We start from the raw sequence: 16,542 nt of genomic DNA, 5'->3' as shown, positions 1-16,542 counted from the left end.
TGAAAAAGATCAAGGAACCAGCCTCTTATCAGAGTAGTAAGTTTTAGAAAGGGATACATAGGTTTATGTTTATTTTCTTTTGTACCTGTCTTGGCGCAAATTAAGGGAATTATCAGATTTGGGGATTCTTGTGTGTATTAAGATTTTTGCCCAGGGGAACATCTTGTGTTTTCATGTTATTGTCTGTGAGATTAGCTGATATGCTGTCTCCTAGAGGTTGTGTTGGTTTTTTTCCCCTCTTTCTTTTCCCTTTGTTTTCAATAATTAAAAGCCTTCTTTTTAAGAACCTGATTGATTTTTCCTTGTGTTAAGATCCAAGGGATTGGATCTGGACTCACCAGGGAATTGGTGGAGGAAAGAAGGGGGGATGGTTAAATTCTCCTTGTGTTAAGATCCAAGGGATTGGATCTGGACTCACCAGGGAATTGGGGAAGGAGTCTCTCAAGGCTACCCAGGGAGGGGAAGGTTTGGTGGGGGGGGGGAAGGGAGTGATCCAGACATAAAGAATTCTGGATGGTGGCGGCGATACCAGATCTAAGCTGGTAATTAAGCTTAGAAGTGTCCATGCAGGTCCCCACATCTGCACCCTAAAGTTCAGAGTGGGGGTGAGAGCTATGACAAGTGCCCTATCCAGGCACTACCTCCACAGAAAGATGTTCACATACTGATGTGGACTGTACTATATTTTTTATTTGCTCCATAATTCAGACATGTTTCTAATACAGATTTCAGATTTTACAATTAAATTAAAACCTGAAGGTGTAACTATTATGGCAAATTTACTGCCTGACAGTTACACTTCTGAATCACATCTCACTGAATAGTAAAAAAAAATTCAATTGAAAACCCACAAAGATTCATTTAGCTTTATTCCAAAAATTGAGAATTGAAAAGGGTGACACAGAATTCTTGCGCCTTCAGTTTTAAATAAATATTTTTAAATTTTTACAGTCCAAATCAAGTAACTTGTTTCTATTTAGTAAAGCAACCATGTAGTCTACAACTTCACTGGATATTACCTGAGGTAACTGACAAATCTAAACTGATGATTTAATCTTTAAATGCTCTTGAGTTACTTTACATACATAGTACTGGAAAACTGAAATTGCTTTTATTGGTGTTTATATATAAAATATATTGGTGAGTTGCTATTGAGTAATAGTTTGTATTACTAGCTCTATCCACATTTATGGAAAATTAATTATTTTATGTATTTATTGTAACAACTAACTAGGATATAGTGTTAAAAGGAAACACATGGAGAAAAGGGTTTTACCTATGATAGCCGGAAGAAAACATTGAAACAAATTAGATTAGCCTCAAGTATTATATAATGTTGCCTATAAATATATTTTAACAAAATTACTTCAGTACAAGTAGTTCCAACTAGCCTCAGTTCTGAAATGTTTAAGGAAACAACATTCTAGACTAGGATCTGTTAGAAGAATCACTTGTATTCCTCTACTTTCCCTTTCCAAGACCTTAAGTATGTAAATCACATTTACATTTAGTAATCTAGGTCACTTAATGAGATTGAAAACACAACACTCGGTGTAACCTCGGTTACACATTGTCATCTCCCAGAAGAAAATTAAACACAGGATTAGCAAAAGGTTAGCAATCTTGGCAAAATAATTGTACCAAGACTTACTACAGTAGCACTACACAGGAAATACTACCAGCTGGACATGTTCATCTGCGCACCGGGAACATGGAGTTTATTAAAATAGCAGCCACAACAAGAGGATCTGTTAGAAGCTAATCAACCTTGACTAAGCTGAGAGAGTAAAGAACTAAACCTGGGGAAAGCCACAGAAACCTTTACCAAAAAATCATGCCAAAAGCACTTACCTAAATGTAAGAAGTCTGAGCTGGAAGAAGGAGGTGGTGCACTGTGTGTGGAAGGAAATATACTAGATGTAGATGTTGCATTTGGATTAAGAAAGTCTCCAAAGAGATCAGGACCAGACAGAGCCGGCTCCTCGGATCCTGATGACATTGTGAATGGGTCAAATGGATCAGCTAAAGAAAGAGGCAGAAAACAAAATTACCTTGAGGGCAGGCGTTACTGCAAATAAAATCACAGGATAAAAAACTTACTTACACCCTCTTGGGCAGGGGTAATAAGGTGAGGTCATGGGTGTCAACTGACGAAGGCTTTTGAAGTTTCTCTTCTTTCCAGCAGGAGACAATAATTGGTCCCTGCCCCCCGACACTAGTACTTACATGCTATTAGACACACAGAGCATTTCAGCCAATCAAAGCCAGGGAAAACAATTATCCCTTCCAACGTAAAGCCTTACTGACACTGTATAAAAATTCAGCCACAACGCTAGTTTTCTCTACACGAGCCATTCCCTCAATCTTGAGTCATTCATTTCAGATCAGCCCACATTTATCCAAAAATTCACATTAGTAGGGAGATCTAAAAAGAAGTCAGTGACAAGATAGGAATCCCAGAGCCCCAGTTAACAAATCCTGCGTCTGACGAAGTGGGTATTCACCCACGAAAGCTCACGCTCCAAAACGTCTGTTAGTCTATAAGGTGCCACAGGATTCTCTGCTGCTTTTACAGATCCAGACTAACACGGCTAACCCTCTGATAGTTAACAAATTGTAACCAAAGTGGGCTGTTAAACTAGCAAAAAAACAAAACAGAACAGCCACAGTAAAAGGAAGGTATGACTAAAGGTGATTCATGTTCTTCGTGCTGAGACACGACCTGGAGAAGGCAGCACCACAGTGTCCAAGAGGGAGCTACTTCAATGATCACTGTCAGGGAGAGAACTAATTGGAACAGTATTTATACCCAGCAGGGGATAGTATGCGATGGCCAGCAGGAGGCTTGGCTCAAGCTCTGCCCTGTACCAGTTGTCCTCAAGGGTCAATAAACTTCAAGAACTAAGGGACTTCTACCAGTCTGACTCCAAAAAACTAGAACCCAGGAGTGATAATCCGGCCCTGATGTATCTGTAGATAACATGATTATATTGCATATGATGCGGTAAAACATATTATCCTGAATACTGAATCCACATGCACATACAGCCTGCCTTTTGCTTCAGCATGCAGGTACAGAATCGCAGACATCGATCTGACTTAAGAAGGTAATATGCAAGTTGAAAAAGCCAGTAGAAACACTAGAACAAAAACTACTATATGACTGTTATTTTCTTTATATAACGTAACAATAGGTTGAGGTGCATTCCTCAGTGCTTTCCCATGGCTAAGTTATTGTACAAGAAGCGCATAGTCAAAAGATAATCTACACTGACTATCTCTTTTATGGACTCCTGCCAATGAGAGAAAATGCTAGACCTAAATAATTTGATTTATTCAAACAACTCAGCAATAATGAAGCAGTAAATAAATATTTCAGGGATCATATAAGTTATCTAGAATGCAGCAATGTAGCATGTAATTCTAGTCTTCTGTCCAAATCTGATGATTTTTGTGCATTTAAGTCAGACCCCTTAACCAATTCCCAAAGAAAATAATGTCATTGTAACAGGGATATTTTAGAATGACATTTACAGTGATGAAACTAGAAAAAAAATTGGGTTGAAGGAACATTTAATACTACATTAAGCTTGAAGGAATTCTGCACTCTAGAACTAAGAGTGGTTCTAAATCAGGAATAAAATTGATGGATTCTAGGCTTTTTAGCCCTCTTAAATAAAGGAAAGCGGGACTTCTACTACATAAATCAAAATAATTTGCATTCTCAAGATCAGGCAGTTGGCAAGGTTGGACTTAATTGTATATTCTCCTTGCATTTTAGTTTTATGTAGGTGCAGATGCAGAATTACGTGAGGATCAAGACCTACCACTGGCCCAGTCCTGTCCACACATTGTCAAATAATCAGACTAGTAACATCTAGTAGTTCTTTAATGATGTGTTAGTAACACTTCTTGCAGCTCCTGTCTTGTGACAGGGATAAATGACTGTATACAAGTGCAAGACTCAGAAAGTAATTATTGAGTTGTCGTCTTTCACTCAAAACTGCTATGAATCTCTGGAAAACATGAGGAAGAAATGGGTAATTGTCCTTTCATGTATTGGCAATGTAAGTTCTATGTACTTGGATCCAGAGAGACACACAAAACAAATCAACACTTTTGCATGCAGGAGAGCACAAGGTTTTGCTTTTGTATGGATTTTTTTTGTTAAATGAAGTGAGATGAATTTGAGTAAAACTCAGCTGAAGCTGTACTTCAAAGTCATGGAAACCGGGAAAAATGCTACACTGCCAATGTCATATTTTGAGTAAAGGTGGCTTTTTCAATGAAAGTTGTAAACTTGAACCATGTGAAAAGCTGCTAAGTGTTATGAAGCTGCAATTCTGTCATAAGAAATAGACAAAGTACATAGTAAAAAGGTCTAAGTATTATGTGCCCCTTTCGCAGATTCTCATGACAGACTGCAACAGATCAAAACATGGTAGTAACATAGTGTACAAACAGAAAAATAGTAAAGCAGCTAATAATTATTGCCTCATTCAGTTATTCACACTATATCACAAATCCAAAGTAGAGAGAATTGAGTTACATACCAGCAGAAGACAATGTTGTGGGTAGAGATGTACTCTGGTTACTAGCTGAAGGCTGAGATTGACTGCTGAAAAAGAAGTCTGCCCCTTCTCCTAAAAGGTCCCCAGTAGACTCTTCTGAAACCTGCGACATGCTACCCACAAACAAATTGTTCAGTAAGTCTGCGTTACTAGATGAGCTCTTCATCTCTGAGGCAGTTTGAGTCTGCTCTGATGGAACATCGGAGTCTAGTCCCAATAAATCTACGTGGTCTTCCAACTGAGGTTCTTGTGGTTGGGCAGACGGAGTTTCAAAATTAGCTTCAAAAAATATATCTGCATCTTCTTCTGGAAGACTGGGTTTTTCTTTTTCTTCAACTATTTCTGTTCTTCCTTCACTAGGAAATGCAGCAAATTCTTCATCTGATGGGTCACTTTCATCCCTGTCATCAATCAGTCCAGGATGATTATCTTTGGACAAGCGGTCCTCTGCTCCAGTCTCTGGATCTTTTCCTTCTGTTGAATGAATGAAAACAGATTTACCTTTTTATAACACCTTTAAGTTAACAGAATTCTCTTGCTCAACGACTGAAGGCTCAGGGGACAGGGACAGAGAAGTGAAGTGCCACTGGCTTGCCCTGCTCGGAAAAGGTGTGTGGAGGGGAGGGGGGCACAGATAAGAGAAGTTGTTTCCCTGCAGGTTTATCCTCCAGCCACTAGAGGCCACGACTGCTGCTACTGAGCACTAGCTACAAATGCCGCCACCCATCCCCGTCTCTCCTTCCATCCTCAGAGGCAAATACCCCCTCCCCATAGACAAAGCCAAGGGAGGAGAATGGCTCTGACTGCCAGCAGCACATGGAGCGGAAACGTGACTAAGTAGCGTATTCCTCCACCACTCAACATGTGCAACTATTAAGGCTGCACAATTAAAGCAAACCCTTTGTGCTGGACACGGAGATATGATCTGAGCTGAGGACAGGAGTGAGACACTGGGGAAGAGCCCTCAGTCTGACACTCCCCTTTGGGATACTGACTAAATTATGGTTTAAAGGGCTTTCTATTATACTACTGCTCTAAAATCAGTAGTAACACTGACAGCAAAATTGCTGGGGTGACAAGTGCTGGGGAAAGTCAGGAACAGCGTGGAGACACAGGGCTCTCTGAAAACAGTAGAACAGGCAGGCCATGTTTTCAGTCCAGACCTACTCAGTTCAGGCCACTCCACCTGCTTGCTTTGCAGCCAGCATCCACAAAGGAAGGAGATGATAAAGCCCTGCCTCAGTTTGATCTGTGAGCAGCAATGCATGCCTGTTACCTTTACTTTATGCTGATTTGGAGATCCCAAATGAAGCTGGACAGCAACATTTGCAGACCTGAAAAGCTCACTCATTTTGAAATGGTTTTACTTGCACTTTGATGAGGCAACTGAAATAATCATGATCTGTCCCTTTGCTTCCACTATGTAACAATGTGCCAATGCTGTAGCAATCCTTGCAGGTGGGGGACAGACAATTGAAGTATTGGACAAGAGATTAGTCCTTTTGGTAAATAATTAGTAACTTCACCTACCTTCCCAATCCAGAGTATGGAAGAAGTTATTTGCATCAGTGCTGCTGCTCTGTGGAGAGTCCGGCTCTGTAGGTGTGCTTTTGGGAGACTGTTCCGATTTGGACTCTTCTGCTTCATATTGTGCTGTTGAACCTGGCTGTCTAGGCAGCTCAGGTTTACCTGTCAGATGGAATTTCAAGCCAAAAAACCTTAGACAGAGTTCTGACATTGGAAAAAATTCAGATTGTGTCAATTCTAACACACAGCACGTGGTATATTACTCAAAAACATATCAAGGTGGCAGTCAGGAAGTAACTCCTGCTTGGATCTCATGAGCAAGCTGCTATTCTCTGTGTAGGAAAAAGCCCATACAGCTGTGAATTTAGGATAGAGTATTAATCCTAGTTTCAGCCACACATGTAAGAGCTGTGAAATTAAATTAAGGTATCAGACTTAATATTCTAGTGGAGTTTTGTGTCATATATTCAAACTGATGTCACTCTATTCAAGTCAGTTGCCGTCAGTTTCTGGTTCTTTACTGCAGACCAGGAACACTCTGAAGATATTACAAAACAGAATAAGGTGGACAGGAGGGCTGTGAACAAATCACAGCCATTTCAAAAGACAGGACACAGAAAGATCCCTCGGTTTCCCTTCCTCCCACAAAACGACATCCAAAAAGAAGAGGTTCAATCAACTCATCGAAAGTACTTAAAGTGTAAGGCAACAACAGTGTACCACCAACCTAGGATACAAAGCTGTCAACCTCAGCTTGGAAGCAGGTGAGTGACAGCACCCTGCTCATGCAGGAATTGGTCACTTTCCTTACTTCAGTGTCAGGTGCTGGGCTGGAGGGATATTGTAAGAAGCTAGGGAAGACTGCCTTATCAATGGCTCTGTAGTCTCAGACAAGAACAAGAGCTCCATGCCAAATCAAAGAGTGAACACCTAACCGGTGAGAGTTTTAGCATGGGAATTACTTCATTTTGGAAAGGATAGGGTGCATACATGGAATTAAGCTGATCATCAAACACAGAACAAAGTATTTAACTTGGTGAATACTCCACATCTGCTCTGTACATGGCAGTCTCGGTGCATCTACAAAGGTGGAGGTGTAGTTTTCAGTTCAGTCTGATTGAGCAGCCATGCTAAAAAGTACAACTGTAGCAGTGGGACAGGCTAGCCACCTCAGTACAACCCTGCCAAGGACCCTAAACATGTACTCAGAGCAGCTAGCCCGCCCTACCATAACTACGTTCTCATTTTTAGCGTGCTAGCTCAAAACTAGTGTGCATGCGCCTACCCAAAACGACAATTCTGCTTCCAGCTCAAGTGTCAACATACACTACGGTGTTGGCATCAGGGTCTGGCTCCCTGGAGTGCTGCAATACCATCTTTGTTTAAAAACCAAAAGACTCACAAAAAACACAGTATGGGATACGCTAAACATTAAAGGAGTCCTGCCAACTCAGCTTCGGGACCAAGTTTAAGTTTTGTGAAAACAAAATTTATGAAAATCTAAGGGAAAAAAAAGATAACATTTATCTTAAATTTCAATTAAAAAAATATTTTCACCTCCAGTTTTTGAAACCCAAACATTTAATTTAGATTCTTAACTCTGAAATCAACTTCCAGGATTTTCTTTTTCTCAAGATGAGGCAAATTCAGAAAGTAAAGGAGGATAGTAACTAAGTGTTTTTAAAAAAATTCTCCCACTTTCAATACCAATACAAAAGCTTAATGTAAAACAAAAAATGTTGCTTGCAATATGGATTTAGTTGAGTATCCTAACTAGAATACAATAGAAAAGGGCCATTATGTTCAGGAAAGAACAACAAGGTTTAATGCAAAATGCAAGCCTGGCAGAAATATACTTTTCTAAAAACATATGAAAAGGGGAAAAGTGACTATGTTGGATCAAGAGAAAAGTGAGGAAAAAAGCAAATAAGTTGAATTTAAAAAGATAAAAAGAAGCAGAAAGACAAAAAGTATTCTCTAAATACAGCCATGTTAGAGAACATTAAAGAAAGGATGAAGGAGTGAAACATGAAAACTAATGAGACCAAGAAAAAAGCGAACATTAAGTATGGCAATCCTGGCAAAAATTACTAAAAATATATCCAGAATGAGGAAGCTGATAAACAGACAAGACACATTGCTAAAAAAGTAAGATCCCTTCAAGAGCAACAGATACTCACTAATGCAGAGAAAATCTTGAGAGAAACAAGCCATAACTCTACTGGACTATGCACCAGAAACATCTTAATAACAATATATTTTGAACTATGGGTATAAAAGGCCACTTCTGGAGAATGCTAGAATACTTTGAACTGCATTGATGAAAGTGTAAGCTCAGCTAATCAGCGAAAGCGGAGGGAATTCTCCCCAGGTTTTGGAGGCGAAGGGCTAAACTGTCACATATTTTTGTTTGATATGTCACTCCAAATAGGGCCTCCAGAGCTCTGGGAAAAGGTGAAAACAGTGCCAATATAGATAAAAAGACTGGGCTAATTACAATCTAGTATTAAGGAAAGCTCCTATTCTTTTATAACAGGCAAGGGTACTGCACAGCTATTCACAAGAATTAAGTTTTCCCTTTTAAAGGCCTGTTTAAATATTTATGTCTGAAAACTAAACATAATGATTCCTGAACTGGAATGCTTTAAAAAGGACAGGAAACAGGCTAAAATTTCTAATGGCTCCAAAGTTAAGCTTTACCAAATTTTGATAAAATCTCTTGTTGTTCCTCCCGACTGGAGAAAAGGATCTTGGGATTTAGTCCCTTTATGTTCAAGTTATCCCATGGTGCTCGCTCACTACAGGGTCTGTCTCTGGGCTCCACCTCCACTTCCAGATTCACTTGAAATAAGTCAGGATATTTCTCTTGAATGTCACAAGCATCCAGATCATACCTGTAAGATGGTGATGTAATAAAATCACAAATCAAAAATCTTTCAAGGCAAATATTCAAATCAGCCCATCAGGTTCACTATCTTGGACTGCAGCAAGTTAAGTGACTAGTACTTCTACGGAATTGGTGTACAAAGCATAAAACCAATTGGATTTGGTTACTTTTTCCCTGTTTAATCTCATAGGGATGATTTATTATGAAGAAATTTCAAGAAAACCCTTCACTGAGAGAGGCTGAGTCAAAGGAAGTGTCGTCAATCAAAAGCCAGGACTCATTTTGTTAAAAATGAAAGCTATCCTTTCCCACACTAGTAAATCACACACTCCCCCCTAGATCTGTTGATCTAGCAAGTAAAATAATTTGAAAAAAGTTTCTGCAAGTTGTGTTCAGCAAAATATTCACATACTTGGCAAATTTCACTGTGGTGGCATTCCGGGGCACAAAACCTGTGTGGAACTGAATCTGGAACATCTTCATTGAAGCCATCTATGGGGAGGAGAAAACATAGGATAATTACATAATTCTGTGTAACAGAAGATAAGGACTCTGCATCTTACTTTCCTTTTGGTGGAAAGCGTTTTTGATAGTCATGGTCATGAAGAGATTCTCTTTCAGTTCAGCTTCTCTAAACATACAATAGCTCCATATAGCATTTTTCTTGGGATGGCTGAATTTGGACTTGTTTATTTCTATTTTTCAAGTAAGTTGATAGTATCATTGAAGAAACACCATCAGAAATAAAGACACAAGGGACCTGATTCTAATCTCACATACACCTGTACAAATTGGGAAAAGCTTTATCAAAAGCTAGTACAGCATGCTCAAACTCATGACAAGCAGTGGCAGATTAGCCTGCTGGGGAGCAGGAAAAGCCTCCATGCCCAACCCTGCTACCTGGTAGGAGTGTCAGGTGGGTGGGACAGGGCAAGCCCCCATACCCCAACCCTGATCCCCATCAGGAGCGCTGGGTGGATGAGGGAAGCCCCTGTGCACTAATCCCGCTCCACGGCAGCAGCGCCGGGAGGGAATGCAGGTAGATGGGATGGGGAGAAGCACTCACTTGCTCTTGCCCAGGGCCCACAAATCCCTAATCTGCCTCTGAAGACAAGACATAATTCTGTAGGGTAAAACCCTGGATCTTTCAGTAGCTTTTTCAGAATAACTAACACCTACAGGATCCATCTACAGCGTTGAGGGAGAACAGCCTAAGAGAACTAGATGTATTAATCAAGCGAAAGTTTGTCAGCATCTCAGTACTTATGTTTACACAGTATGTCATGTGTATGCAAGGATTTCTATCTGTTTCCTGTGCAATATCCTGGCTGTCAATCTCACACTGGCCAACATAATAGGTTTTTTTTAAAACTGATTCATGATATCCATGTAATCTATCCAACTCTTCCTTCTGCTGACAGACAAGACAATCTTCCCTTCTGCAAACACCAACATAAGTAGCTTGCCTTTATTTACACATATATATCAGTCCTGGAAGAAAGGAAGCCAAAAAGTACACAGGGCAATCCATCCTTTCAGAAATCTCAGCCCAAAGCTAATGCCAGGTTCTCTGAGACCAAAAGAAAGTGAGAGCAAACTCTCTGCCTGCAATCCTCCCTCTCCAAACACCACTGCTTCTTGCTCAGAGCCATTTACTATGAAGGTAAAACACGGCATGTCTTCCCAAGACTAAAGAGTTGCTCATACTCTAATTAAAAGAGCTCAGAAAATGTATAAAAGCACTGTCTGGAGATACCTGCTGTAATATTTGCAACACTGTCAAACATCAAGGAAAGTCAAATCTAAACTTGACTCCAAACTTCAAAAAAAAAGGATATTTTCAATAAATGTATTGTGAACAGTACAAATAGGACAATCCTCTTTGTTGATGTGTTTGCACTTGATTATGAAAAGCAGCATTTACCAAATTACCATACACAAACTTAAGGCAAAGCAACATGTTTCATTATTAGTTTTAACTGCTATTGAAACATCTTAATTTCAGTCAAAATCCATACAAGACAACCCAGTTCTACAGAATAACCGAGCGCAATTTGGAAGATCAGAATTGGCAAAGTCACATTATGGCCAAAACAGGCAAACTCCATTATTGGGGCTGTCACTGCACATACCAGTGTTGTGGCTTGGAGTTCTACTAAGACAAAGAGCTAAAATAGAGAGATTATGGCAATAGAAATATTAAAATTTCAGTGTCCAAGAGTCTTAACTGGTAAGTGCTCAGTACTTAGAAAAGACAAGCAACTTATCTAGGAGTCTAACTTTACACACATTTTTAAAAGTCTTGGCTTTGTTCCCGTGAGGACAAAATGTCTTACATACCTTCCTTCCAGTAAGACACAGCTATCCTGGTCTCACCAAGCTCTGTGACTTTTGAAATAAGTGAAATCAGCTCTACTTATTTTTTTTTTTTGCCAACAACAGACATTTATAGTTGCAAATAGTAACCTTCAGGGCTAGTTTTCCACTTTCAATGCACTGGCAGCAATTTTCATATAGTCAGCAAACATTAGTGTTCAATTACCAGGAAGTGGGACAAGCTTCTAACAAAGGCACCAAGAACTGCTCATGACTAGATAGTTGCCTTCCAACATTTAACCAAATGTCATTAAAGCAGCTTCTTCGTTCAGCTGGAAGAAAGAGTTTTCTGATCTGGCAAGAGTCCAATTAAAATTCCACATGGAAAGCAAGTTTTCCAAATAGACGTTATGTCAGCCACAGGCTACATGCAAGATACTACACTTGCTGGTGCAATGGTCTGATCCAGTATGTTAAATCCTACCGAGTCATACAGAGATCTTAGACTTTAAGGCCGGAAGGGACCATTACGATCACCTAGTCAGACCTCTTGCACATCGCAGGCCATAGAACCTCACCCACCCGCTCCTCTAACAGTCTCGTAACCTATGGCTGAGCTACTAAATCCTCAGACCTTGATTTAAAAGACTTCAAGTTCAGTGACTCCACCATTTAATCTAGTTCAAACTAGCAAGTGACCACGTCCCACGCTGTAGAGGAAGGTAAAAAACCTCCAGGCTCTCTGCCACTCTGACCTGGGGAAAAATTCCTTTCTGACCTCAAATGTGGTGATCAGTTAGACCCTGAGCATTTGGGTGAGACCCACCAGCTGCACACCTGGGAAAGAATTTCTATAGTAACTCAGAGCCTTCCCATCTAGTGTCTCAATTCTGATGGCTGGAGATATTTACTAATTGCAGTCGCAGATGGGCCATATGCCACTGTAGGCAACCTCATCATACCATCCCCTCCATAAACTTATCAAGCTTAGTCTTGAAACAAGTTAGGTTTTTTTGCTTCCACTACCCTCCTTGAAAGGCTTTTGCAGAACTTCACTCCTTTGATGTTTAGAAACCTTTGTCTAATTTCAAGCCTAAACTTATTCATGGCCAGTTTATATCCATTTGTTCTTGTGCCAACATTTACCTTTAAGTTAAATAACTCCTTTCCCTCTCTGATGTTTATCGATCTTATTTACAGAGAGCAATCACATCTTCCCTCAGACTTCCTTTGGTTAGATTAAACAAGCCAACCTCCTTAGTCTCCTCAAGTAATGTGGTTCTCCATTCCACTGATCATCCTAGTAGCCCTGCTCTGCACCTGTTACAGTTTGAAGTCATCTTTCTTACACACGAGAGACAAGAACAAAATACAATATTCCCAGTGAGGTCTCACCAGTACCTTGTATAATGGCAATAACACTCTCTTACTTCTACTGGAAACACCTTGCCAGATGCATCCTAGTATCAAATTAGCCTTTTTCATGGTCACATCACATTGGCGACTCATAGTCATGTTGTGATCAACTAACACACCAGGTCTTTCTCTTCCACCGCTGTTGTTTCCAACTGATTAAGTCACCAGCTTATAGCAAAAATCTTGTTAGTTTTTAAATGCATGGCCTTGCTCTTTCCATTATAAAATTTCATCCCATTTCTATTCCTCCAGTTTTCAAGGCCATCCAGATCTTCTTGTAGAATATGGCAGTACTCCCTCCGTATTGGCAATATTCCCAACTTTGTGTCATCCACAAATTTTATTAGCATACACCCACTTTTTGTGCAAAAGTCATTAATGAAAATGTTAATGAAGATTAGTCCCTAGACCGATTCATGAGGAACTCCACTAGTAACCTCCCTCCAGTCTGGCGGTTCACCTTTCAGTATGATCCGTTAGCCCAGTTCTTTAATCACCTTTCAATTCTTCTATTAATTTCTATCTTCTCCAATTTAGCTAATCATTTCCCATATGGAACTGTATAAAAAAATCTTACTGGAATCCAGGTAGATAAGATTTATGGCATTTGCTTTGTTTAGAAAATCAGTTATCTTTTCAGAGAAAGATCAGATTGATCTGGCAGGATCTCTCTTTTGTAAAACTATGTTGTATTTTATTCTAATTACCATTTACCTCTATTTCCTTAACTACTTTTTCTTTAAAAATTTGTTCTAAGACCTTGCATATAATTGAGGTCAAACTAATGGGCCTGTAGTTTCTTTGGTCACTTTCTTTTAATTTCTTAAATACATTTGCAATTCACCAGTCAGAGTACAACTCCCGAGTTTAAGGACTCATTAAAAATCCTTGCTATTGGGATCACAATTTCATGTGTCAGTTCCTTTAATATTCTTGGATGGAGATTATCCAGGTCCCCCTGACTTGGTCACTAAATTCTTTGAGCTAGACTTCCAACTCAGATGTGGTAGTTTCTACTTCCATATCATCATTCCCATTAGTCACCCTGCCAATGTCCACAAGCTCCTCGTTATTCTTATTAAAAACTGAGGCAAATTATCTTTTATCTCCACTCCATCCCCTGTGCTTCGCAGTCTCACTTCTTTCTTTATTTTCATGGCTAAAGAACCTTTTACTGTTGGTTTTAACTTTCTGTGCAAGGTCAAACTCTGCTTGGCTTTTGGCAGTTGTCACTTTTTCCCCTATATTTTCTGGAAACCTAGAAAATTTAGGAAATCTGAAGGAGGATTTACACAGATTGAGCGAAGAATGTGTAGTAGAGAAATACAATGGAGAAAAAAAATCTGAAAAACTAACTTCTACCAGCACTGAAAGTATTTGCATAGACAACTAAATGCTTTTATCCATTATATCCGCATGCTAAAATATTGTTTTCAGAACCTCGGTGTGACAACAATTCCTTGAATTCTGTAGGTAAGTAATCCTGCAATGTATAAATATTTTTAAATATTTCACATTTGTATCTCCAGACTTCACTATGCCTACACCAAAGCAGAGAAATCTAGAACTTTTAGTAATTTGGATTGAGAGAGACTTCACTTGCAAACTTTGCTTTTATAACCTGAAAAATCATGAAGCAATATTCTGTTGCCTCCTGCAGCGTGAAGGATAGTAAAGAGACTATGCACTGAGCCAAACCACAGACGGAAGCAGGGCACTGAAACAGATGGACCTCTTAATCTGTGTGAGATGGAAATTCCTGGAATCTCACTTTGCTATTGGCCCAAATACCTATTCAAGTTGTGGTCTCTGTTTCTGGATATATCACACTCTCATGTAAGTTAGCAAAGAGGTATGTTGTTAGGGTGCCCCACCATGATCTTGCAAAGTATATTATATGCCAGCTCTCTTGTGATGAAGAAAGAAAAGGATGTCAACCTCTGAATGTTAAATGTGCTAGGATGCATGCCATCTAGTTTATGCAGCTGTCAGATGGCTGGACACTGCATGACTACAGTGAGGCCAGGCACCAAAACAGATGTTGGGGGAAAAACATCCCTTTTTAAGAGATGTTGAGCATCTCTTAAAACATGCTGACCTCAATGGGAGCTACCTCAGTGGTCTCCACTTAGGATCCTAACTGGCTTAATTTTTCATAAATGTGCACTCTGGATAGTAATTTTAGGTGCACACACTGTGAAAATCATAGTCCAAGTGGCCTCATTTCATCTTAAGAAAATGAGTGTTAATTCTAGCTAGAGTTAATCACTTACTACGTGCTCTGAATCCTTTAGAATTAAACGGTGACATTTTATATTTAAAATTCCATCTCCTCAGAAGTGGGAAGGATGTGGTCTCTGTTTCAGTGAAAGTTCAGATAGTCCATACAAGTTCAATCTGATACTGCATCACAGACTAAGTCAGAAAACATCGTTCTGTTTTTAGCAGCATGACAATAGCAAGGGATTCCAAACAAACATTTTACACAATTGTAATCAGACAGGCAAGAAGGCAGCTGTTTAAGATTCTGTTTTAGTCATTTACTCTTGGCAATTGATGTGATTAGAGAGCCTGTATTATACTGCAGTTTGACTTTTAGACACAAAAAAGTAATCAACATTCCTTTTGGTGGGAAATAAACACAACAGATGAAGACTCCTGGCTAAAATACAAAGTTCTGATTTTTTGCCATTTCTAAATAAGGTACTTTGGCAGAACTGCATGGAGAAGTAAGGGGCAAGAGCTCCAGGCATCTGACACTGGGGATAACTACCAGTTGATGAAATGTTAGCTTACCAGAAAATGCTGCAAAAGGAGCAACTAACTGCACACGTCTTCTCAGAATGCCAACCAGAGGCTGCACGTCATGACAGGACTGAAAGGGAAGGTTGAACTCCTACCCACCTGAACATCTCAAACTCTTTTCTCAGAGACAGATGAGCACACAGAAGGGGAACAAACAACTAACAAACACCACAGTAATCATGAAACAGACGATGGGAATTGTTCTGCATTGCAGAGAATAAACCCCTGTAAGGGTTCCATTCTGTATGTCATTACCTTGGCTTGGAGTCTGCCTCCTAATGTTGACCTGGCATGATAGATCACAATGAGAACATCACCTTGGACTGTTATACCCAATGGGATTACAGCTTTGCCATCCTCAGTTTTGAAGTCCCTGAAGAAAAAGCACATCTCATTAAGTTTCAAGAAAAACAGCAGCTTTGAAATTAATGACAGGTTTCAGAGTAGCAGCCATGTTAGTCTGTATCTGCAAAAAGAACAGGAGTACTTGTGGCATCTTGGAGACTAACAAATTTATTTGAACATAAGCTTTCGTAGGCTACAGCCCACTTCATGGGATGCATGCAATGGAAAATATAGTAGGAAGATATATAGACAAACACACACACATCCCATGAAATAATGGGTGTTACCATGCACACACTAATGAGAGTGATCAGTTAAGGTGAGCCATTATCAGCAGGAAAGTTTAATCTCCCTGGTCACTCGATTACAGACCTAAAAGTCGCAATATTACAACAAAAAAACTTTAAAAACAGACTCCAATGAGAGACTGTTGAATTGGAATTAATTTGCAAAATGGACACATTAAATTAGGCTTGAATAAAGCCTGGCGTGGATGGGTCATTCCACAAAGTAAAAATATTTCCCCATGTTTATTCCCCTCCCCCTCCTCACACCTTCTTGTCAACTGCCGCAAATGGACTATTTTGATTACCAATACAAAAAAAGTTTCTCTCTCTCCTGCTGGTCATAGCTCACCTTAACTGATCACTCTCATTACAGTGTGTATGGTAACAC

General features: G+C 39.6%; 1 protein-coding gene across 2 annotated transcripts in view; it reads right to left on the bottom strand.

Moving 5' to 3' along the window:
- GAK (cyclin G associated kinase) overlaps positions 1-16,542 on the bottom strand; it is a 131,910-nt gene that overhangs the window by 26,632 nt on the left and 88,736 nt on the right. For both annotated transcript variants that reach the window (XM_075067406.1, XM_075067407.1), the window contains exons 17-22: positions 15,778-15,895; positions 9,398-9,477; positions 8,799-8,992; positions 6,102-6,260; positions 4,554-5,045; positions 1,852-2,022 (exon numbers count right to left, since the gene is read on the bottom strand). In XM_075067406.1, coding sequence (XP_074923507.1) covers positions 1,852-2,022; positions 4,554-5,045; positions 6,102-6,260; positions 8,799-8,992; positions 9,398-9,477; positions 15,778-15,895 — 1,214 coding nt within the window. The remainder of the gene's footprint in view (positions 1-1,851; positions 2,023-4,553; positions 5,046-6,101; positions 6,261-8,798; positions 8,993-9,397; positions 9,478-15,777; positions 15,896-16,542) is intronic.

The sequence above is a fragment of the Chelonoidis abingdonii genome, chromosome 6 (genome assembly GCF_003597395.2).
Source record: "Chelonoidis abingdonii isolate Lonesome George chromosome 6, CheloAbing_2.0, whole genome shotgun sequence".
NCBI lineage: Eukaryota > Metazoa > Chordata > Testudines > Testudinidae > Chelonoidis > Chelonoidis abingdonii.
The sequence above is the reverse complement of the archived record's forward strand: the minus strand, read 5'-3'. Positions and strand labels throughout refer to the sequence as shown.